At 39.6% G+C, this 9,310-nt stretch overlaps 1 protein-coding gene across 2 annotated transcripts; it reads right to left on the reverse strand.

Annotated features, from left to right (window-relative positions):
* Positions 1-139: 139 nt before the first annotated feature.
* On the reverse strand, positions 140-9,042 carry LOC118342766 (death-associated protein kinase 2-like; the record flags this gene model as incomplete). Of its 2 annotated transcripts, none has more annotated exon segments than XM_035681417.1 (3): positions 140-361; positions 3,170-3,340; positions 8,744-9,042. In XM_035681417.1, coding segments are annotated over 2 exon segments (284 nt in total), but the record flags the coding sequence as incomplete, so codon positions are not given.
* Positions 9,043-9,310: the final 268 nt, after the last annotated feature.

The following is a 9,310-nucleotide window of genomic DNA, read 5'->3' on the forward strand; positions in this document are numbered from 1 at the left end:
GGAACAACAGCAACTCAGCCACGTAGTGGAAGAGCCCATCTTTCCAGTCATTCCAAGGGAGATGAGGTTTCTATCTGTGATACAATAAATATGCATTTCTTACAATCACATACACACACACACTTTACTGTCAACTCACAGCTCCAGAATCAGCACCACCTCAGCTCGACTCTCAAAAACGTCTTTGAGAGTCACAATGTTTGGATGTTGAACAGCCTGGAGGATCTCCACCTCTTGCTCTACGCTGCTCCTCTCCAGGCCCAGGCGGCTGCATGCGCCCTTCCGGATCTTCAGGAACTTGCCCGCCCAACAAGTCCCAGTGGCCCGCTCACGAACCTGACGAACCTGGCCAAAATGCCCACTGGACAGGGCAGGAACATAATTCACAGTAAAACACCAAGCTTGAAATACAGCAAGAATAAGTTGTTTTGACAACTGCCCCTTCCTAAGCCCCACCGCTATCAGATGAAACCTCCTAGCTAATAATTTATGTAGATAAGCTAGTTATTTGGTGTATTGCAAAACGCTAGTTAACTAGCTAGCTAACTAGCTAGCTAAAGATTGATGTAGGTTAGCTAGCATTTTGTTAACATTAGCTAACTTAAGATGTGACTATATATGTCCCTTTTATCTTTTAACCATCTTCAAAATGTGGTTGTCTTTTCAACACAGACGTACACGAGAGGAGAAAGCCTTGCTCAACTGTTATTGGAGCACAGAGCAAAAAAGGGCGGGACTTAGGAAGAGGTTTCTTTAACTGTAGCAAAACTGCAGAAGCTCTGGCAGACCTAGCACCTGCTGCAAAACATTCCAAAAGTCTAATTTAATAAGTTAGAAAAAAAAGAAAGAAAACATTATTAAAAGATTAATTAATCATATATGTTGTTCTGTCTGTAACTATTTGGACATGTTCTGTTCTCACTTTGAGCTTTAAAGTGTGTAAGTGTTAACATCCATTAAAATGTAGGCTCTCAATGTTAACACTGTGCAATATGGATGGATGTTACAGATACTACTGTACTAACAGTAAGATTTCCAGCATACACATCTGGGGTGAGACTAATTCAATCTATCTCAGGACACTTTTCAAATAGAGCAGGTCTAGACCGAACTCTACCTCAGCTCGTTGTGCAGCCTGCAGGGAAATTAATTGACAGACCCAACTCACTTGCCCTTTCAGCACTGTCCTCTAAGCTGAGGATGAGAGCCCTAAAAACTGGAACCACACACCACTTCCACAGCTTGTTTCCTCAGGTCATAACCCTCATAAACAACCCCTCTCACACCCCCTAATTCTATCTGCCACTTGCATCCCACTACACAGACTCACAATGTGTCACCCATCACATTTCCTTGCATATAATGCAGACTGTCCTCCTTTCCTATCTCTACATCTGCACTGGACTTATCTGACAACATCTCGGCCATCTTTGCACACTACTTTGCACATTACATCCTCTGTAAACTTGGTTTTATATATTGCTGGGCTCACTTTCAGCTTTAAAGTGTGTAAGTGTTAACATCCATTTAAATTTAGGCCCATATGTAAACACTGTGCAGGAGGACAATGGCAAGACTACAGTTCATATTGCTGACACAGGATGGATGTTACAGAAACTCCTGTTAGTCACGAGAAAACAACAGTAAGATTTCCAGAAGACACATCTGGGGTGTTGTTAGTTACCAGGTTTTTTATTTACATTGGACGACTGGAGAGGAAGAAAAAGTATTGAGGTGCAAACACATAAATTGCATGTCTGTGTCCTTCTATGGTTACCTATGGGAATGGAAATCAGGCTTGTGCATATGGGACCCATTAAACTCACTGACATTTATAAAACAGAACCATGTGTATGTATGGCTTTATTCATCTGATGAAAATAATTCCTATGCATGTATCTGTATGTGCAAACACGTTTTAGTTGTGAGTAAATCTAGCTCCTCTCTTCAGAATAAAAGAATTCTGTAAAGTGATAATAATTTAATGCAGCATTTAATTATTATATTGGCTATATGAAGAGACTATTAAGTGGTATTACACAAATAGCAAAATATCCTCTATGCTGCATAAAATACACTGATAGTAAGCCTATCACAGCAGTATTTATATTTATTTTAACACTATTACCATTTGATGTAACGGCACAACCATGAAAAACATCTTGAGCCTTGAGTTTAAATATATATAACTCTTAACTACGCAAACTGCAAAAAGATGATACACAATGTATATAATACAGGATGATATTAAACACACTTTTAAAGCTGCAGTAAGTAATTTAAAATCAGGTTCCTCTGGCTCCTCCTAATGCTCCTAATGGTATTTGTAAGAATCCACCAGGCCTGAATGAAAACAACCAATCAGAGCCAAGATAGATAGTTGATTGTTGAGTCTCATTCCCAGAGTGTCAAATACATCTTTCTTGGCTCTGATTTCTGCAGCTTTAAATTACTTAGTTACTTGAAAAAAAAATAGCTGGCTTCATAAAGCTTAAAAGTGATGGCTTTTTTACAATTTTAGTAATAATTTTTGGAATACAAATGGCAAATGGTAAATGGACCTGTATCAGACCGACATCAGAACATACAGGTGTGCGGAGAGCTTAGATCAGAATTTATCCCGTTTGTGAATGAATGTTAAGATTTTGCTTTAAACGCATGATGGTAAATGGTAAATGGGACCTGTACTTGTAATAGCAGCTTTCTAGTCTTTCCGACCCAACTCAAAGCGCTTTTACATTACATGGCACATTCACCTTTCACACAACTTCCACACAGCGATGGCAAAGTCCATCGAAAGACAGAACTTAACGCAGACTTGTGGCACCAGGAGCCGGGGATCGAACCAACAACCTTCCGATTAGGGGACGACCCGCTCTGCCTCTGAGCCACGGCTACCCAAATGTATTTACTATGCACACAGTTTAGTAAGCTGTGTTTTTAACCCTACAACATGCAGGGGGCTCATTGTGGTAAGAGAATGTCCTCAAATTGACAGTGAATATCAGCATTTTACCTTCATAATCATTGTTTTATTTCAACTGCAAGAAGCTGGAGTACAGAAGAAACACAGAAACAAAGTCTGTAAATGACCAATGACTGCATTGTGGTAAACACTGCTTGATACGTGCAGAGCTTTAAAAGAAAAGAAAAAAAGCCATATCCTTACCTTCCCAAAACTTCACCAATCTCATAGAAGTCCTCCACATTTTCAGGCTTGAAGACTGCCATGTTGATTTGCTTCGCTTAGATCCACCTGCTCCTTGGTTAGTCCATTCCTGGCTGTTTAACAGTCAACTTCAAGTTGTTCCTCCAAACTCTACATACACCAAAGTTGGACCTGATGAACATGAGAAATGTCAGAAATTACATTACTACATATGTTGTTCCACTCCCTGTATGTTAACAGTAGAAAAAAAAAAAAATCTAAATATATTTATTCTGTGTACAGTTAACCAGTTCATAACGGGGAAAAGGAGAAGCTGCGACAACAGACAACCCACTATCAGATCAAGATCTATGTATTCGTACCTTTTCTTCTTAATCACGATGTACCAGTTTAATGCAAGCCTTTCTGTGGAATAGGAAAGACCCTATGACATCATCAGTTTCTACAGAGGCGCAGGTCACATGTAGGTGTAGCACTTCCTAATTTCAGGTTCTACTGCAGGGCTGTGAACCTGAGGATTTTTAAAAATCGGCTGCAATATTAAAAATGCAATAAATGAAGCCCTTCCTTAACTACAGATAGAGGCTCTTTCATCTTACCTCTTTACCTGCCCTACCCACCGTCCCATCAATAGCTCTCTATTGCACAATTTCTATTCCAGCCATCTCCTTTTAGAAATATGCAAAATAGTCCTTAAATGTTTTCCTAAATTACACTCCCTCTCCGATGATACATCAATACATTCTTTTATCACACCACTCCCCACCTTGATTTGGCATCAGCTGTATGTAACCAACTTCCTTCTATACATCTGACTTCCCTTAATGACAGAGTATGAAAGTATGTGAGAAGGGATAACACATTTTAGGGCTACTAGTCCCACCCGGTGTAGAGCTGTGTAACATGTCTACTGGCTAAAGGAAGCATTTTCACCTATATTAATGTGGACAGAGGGCAGTCTGTTGATAGAAAATCGTTTATGTTTTTATATCACGCTCTATCGACCCAGCGGGGAATGCTACCTGGGAGCCGGTTCAGAATGAGGGTCAGGACTGGAGCACGGCGAGTGCCCAATGGAAACGGATTCACAGCCTGTAAGAATGACAGGTCAATGAGGTCAGCTGATCTACACTCTGACTCTGGGAATGAAGACATGGCGGGTTCAGGCAGGGGAAGGGGAGGAATGAAATGGAGGAAGAGGAGCAAGTTTGTTGTAAAGAATATATATTTAAATACTTCAATTAATATCATAAACATGCAGTAACTACTTAACTATTGGCTCTATTTAACGACTACTAGTCAACTAGGAAAATCTGGGATATACTAAATACTATAGGGGACAGCCCTATAGTAAAGTAAATTGAAAGATAATTCACTGCAAAGCCTGGTTAACTGATGGCCTTAAGACTATCTAGTGCTGTTTAAATCTGTTCAGTCTGATATAATGAACACAAGATTGGTACTGTTGGGTCTCTGTAAATGTTAAAAGGAGTTCGGTCTAGACTGCTCTATTGAAAGTATCCTGAGATAACTCTGGTTTAGGATTGGCGCTATACAATAAAATTGAATTGAATTGAAGATTTTTAGGAATAAATCCTTAATGTCGAAGTGTTTTCATAACTGAGGAACGAAAAACAGGAAGGCTCTACTACAAAAAAGTAAAGAGTTGTTGAATGAAATAAATGCACTTATAAATCCATCAGAGTTAGCTAAACTTAATCCCCTTCAGCAGGTTTGCCAGTCATGCCAGTCATGTACTCCTTAGACCTGAACCCAACCTTAAGCACACTGAGCTGTTTTTATCTACAGCCATGTAACATTTCACACAACGTCAAATACAGACGTGAGCTGTGTTCAGTTAGTTGCAATCGGCAACTTCACCACTAAATACCACTAAACCTAACATACTGGTCCTTTTAAGATAAAAAATGTCTTGGTTTAAATTGATCTTTGAATTATTCAAAATGCTCTCAAAACAGAGAGAATGGCAGGAGAAGAGAGCATGAGCGGGCATGATTAATGCCAAAATGGTAGCCATGATTATTTTGATTAATATTGAGATCATATTTATTTCACTATATCATTACAGAGCACTGCATCTCAATTTGTACATGCATTTTTGTTGAACGATGGGGGCCACTGTCAAGCCAACTGACAAACACTTTGCACTTCCTGAAACTAACTTACTTAAAAATGAAATTCAACTTGTGTTTTGCCATTTAAATGCTTTTAATGTGAAGCTGCAGCTTGATCACCCGTGGTGGCAGGCTGTTAGTTTAGGAAGCGCAGTTTTCTATGAGATGAGCACGCATTTCAAACGTCAAGATCATAGATGATCATGTTTATTTAATTGTGGGAAGCAAAAATCTACTGCTAAAGTGTAAGGGAACAAAATGGGGAAATGCTTACTGTTGTTGAAGCACTTGAGTTAAATTAAGTTCATTTCATTCCCAGGTCATCCACCAGTGAATGAGACTGAACAATCAACTATCTTACTCTAAAATGACCGACCCCACATTCAAGTCAGTTTTGGACATGCGATACGACATCTGTTTCACCTTATAAAGATGGGGCCAGTGTCCTCATGGTGAATCACATAATGATGGTCTGTAAAAATTCGGTTCTGTCAAATTATAATTGACAAACTAACCATATTAGTTATTAAGGGGACTGGAAGATTAAGGCTGGGGAGTTTCAGTCAATCCTGTTCTGCCACTGTAAACACACATATTAATCCATGACTAAGAGGTCTGTAGGATTTAGTTGCATTTAGCAGTGAAGTTGGAGATTGCAATCATTTGAAAAAAAAGCCTGTAGGCTTGGAAGGCTGAGCTGTGAACTTATTTATATTAAACACAATTTAGTTTTAGGAAATATTTTTACATTCATTAAAGAGCTTTAATTTGCACTGTCTGGTGACAGTGTGCTGATACAGAGCAGTAATCCCTTCTTCCCTTCCTCTTTTTTTTGGGCTCATTCTTAAATTCTAATCTCGACTCTACATAAACAACATCCTCTGTAAGCCTGTTGTGTGCCAATGCTGCTGATTTGACTAAACTAACCACGTCGAGTCCAACCAGTCTCACCACAGGAACTCTCACTTTATTTTTCTTTCATTGCTCACATGACACGTTAAGCTGGGAGTTCCCACAAGAGTAGTTGCCGCTGTTGCATCATTTCACTCTATCCTTTTTTTACAACATAAATTCCCACATTACTCAGAGTAACCTTGTAAATCTGACTGCCACCATCAGACCAAAATATTTCCTACAGTTTGTTGATATGATATTTGTGTAGAACGAACACCCAGAGAATGAGTCCTACAGTTGTAACATTAGGTCACACAGGCACCTCAGTAGTGCGACTGGACACAGAGTGAACTGATATAGTGATAACACAAGGTTAGTGATAGCAGAGCATGCTGGATCCATTACTACAGTCTCTGTGGTCAGATGCAGTATTTGGTTCAGTTTTTGGCAGCCGATCATGGCACACGTTTTTAGATTGTGTAACTTTTGTGTGAATTAGACCTGTGAACAGCCATCTAGCTCAAGCACGCAAGCTGAGTCAGTTTACTCAATGATAGTATAGATATAGGGTCAACCATTTCTAGATTAAAGTACAGCTTTAACGTCCCTGAGGGGCAATTTATTTACTTTTCCTTGGAGGCCCAACCACCCTTGCACCCATCAAGCCCTGTTTTCCAAGGATGTAGTGCAATGACGATGTCCGAGACAACCCAGATTTGTATGGTGTTTTCATTTCGTTTATGGATATTTTTTTCTTGTCTGTGTTTTGTTTTGATCTCTTTGCTTTTTATGTTTCCCCCTCTCTATCTTGATTTATCTCTTATGTTCTTCTCATTCCCAACCTCCCCTAGCAGTAGTATATGATAGAAAAGGGATCCATTAAGGAAAAAGCAGGAACCACTGCTCTAACTGACAATAGCTTATTCTAAACAAAATCCAACTGTTCTTTATTCACACTCCTCATGGCATTTGTAAGAATCCACTGGGCCTGAACGAAAACAACCAATCAGAGCTGAGAAAGAGAATCAGAATCAGAAATACTTGAATAATCCCAGGGGGAAATTACTTAAAGCAACGTAACAGGCAGCAAGCAGCTTTCGCACATGCGCACAAGAAGACTCTAACAGAGTTGATTGTTGAGGCTCATTCCTAGGGTCCCAAAGTGTCTGTGAATGAGACTCAACAATCAACTATCCAGAGTTATGATGCATTTATGGGGAAACAGATTAGTCAGGGTTAGGATTAGCATCCTTAAGGGAACTTTATTGTGTTTTATCTACAATGGACGCATCCAAGAGGGAACTGGTTCAAGATACAGCGCCAGCTCCGAACCAGACCTCAAACTGCCCTGCTGGAAAAGTGGTATTAAAAATATTATTAGACTTGTACTGACTCCACAATTGCAGCATTGTTAAATACCCAACTGACATTATTGCTGTTGCATCCACAAATGTCCACAGCAGTTGAAATGGCAGTTCTGACTGACTAATCTGGTTCCTTTGAGCTTCCCATAAAACTGATGTTTTCTTGTTTTGCAGATGCAAAAAGATCAAGAGGGAGAAGGAATGAGAGTGGAACCTTCGGGTCACCATAAACAGATTTTTTTTCTTGTTAAAAATATAATGCTTGAGTTTAGGCCTTGCAAAATGTAACAGGATATGGGGGCCTTTTTTTGGAATGAGGCAACAACATGCTCTGAAGCAAATGCGATGCGGCACACATGTCAGCCGTGGTAAAAAATGACGTACTCTATGGTTCTCGCACATGCGAGCGTGGAAAAATGGCTTATAAAGAGCACATCCAGACATACAAACACAAGCCTCTTGGACCCATTCCCCAAACCCAAAAGGAAGTCAGTCATTTTGAATTTAGTGGTCATTGTTGGCGATTAGCACACATTGTACTATATCAAACTTGTCCTAGGGAATTGATTCACCTTCAGATTTGGTCAGTGTAGTTATAATTTGTTTGTTTTTTTGATCGATGTCCTTTTGTACTGCGCTGTTGTTGTTTTTCTATGGCACTTTTATATTGTTTCTATTGAATTGTATATGTTCTGTTTCCCTTGGTATATGTTATACTTGATACTGGTCAGTGAAGATATAATAAACAAATTTGGAACTGGATTTTTTTTTTAAGATTTTATTTGTCTTGTTAATGTTAATAAATAAATGGTAAATAATATATAGCAGGCCTGTAAATGAGAAAAAAACTGATAATAATAATTAATATAATTAATAGGCCTAATAATAATCTCAATGTTTAAATGTGCTTTATATACCCACTACGTGGTCCATACTGACTCTACAAGTAGCCTGCAGCGTTTTCTTTATCTCTACCTGTTGGGACATGAAGCCTATGTAGGAAAAAGCAAACATCCCACAGTTCTTAACGAGTGCAATAATACAAAACTTTATAATCCCACACAGTTCCTTCCAGTATTTCAGACACAAACACGGATTGAGAGCACTGCTGGCACACTGACCATCGACATCAATGTAGAAGTAGCCTCAGCAGCAGAGCCCGTGAAGCAGAAGGTACGCACCAGTGCGGCTGCTCGGCTTCCTGGTCGGATGTTCCCACGAACCGTCGTCTTCTATCCCATGGATGTGTCCCTGCGTGCTGCTGCTCCCGGCAGCCGTCCTCCGGAGTGTGAGCTCGGCCCTGGGACTGACAGGCAGTTGGGGAATGCGGAAAACACCCACACTCACTCCCTATTTGATGTCATGTCCGAATTACCGTAAATACGCGTTTAGCGACCTTCAGAGGCGTTCACGACACCTTCCGACGGTTAAGACATTCAAGGAGTAGCCTTATCTTTTTTTACTTCATTTTTTGACAAGGACTCGCAAAACTGATAAAATAAAAGCAACACTTCCGGTTTCAAAATAAAGGCGGAGAAGTGTTAGTTACAAAATAGAGCCCGTCGAATTGGTGTTTTTTCCTTCCTTCCACATTACATGTATGAGATATGTATGAATGTATATAAAATGCATTCTATTATTAAGCGTCTTTCACTTTTTTCTAATTGCTATTTGAGGATACATAATGTAAAACCAACCTACAACACTGAAACAATTCGATCTTTGCCTGTCCCCTCAATTTCAGATTT

The sequence above is a fragment of the Morone saxatilis genome, unplaced genomic scaffold, assembly GCF_004916995.1.
Source record: "Morone saxatilis isolate NCDOM2014 unplaced genomic scaffold, NCSU_SB_2.0 Contig9, whole genome shotgun sequence".
Lineage (NCBI taxonomy): Eukaryota > Metazoa > Chordata > Actinopteri > Moronidae > Morone > Morone saxatilis.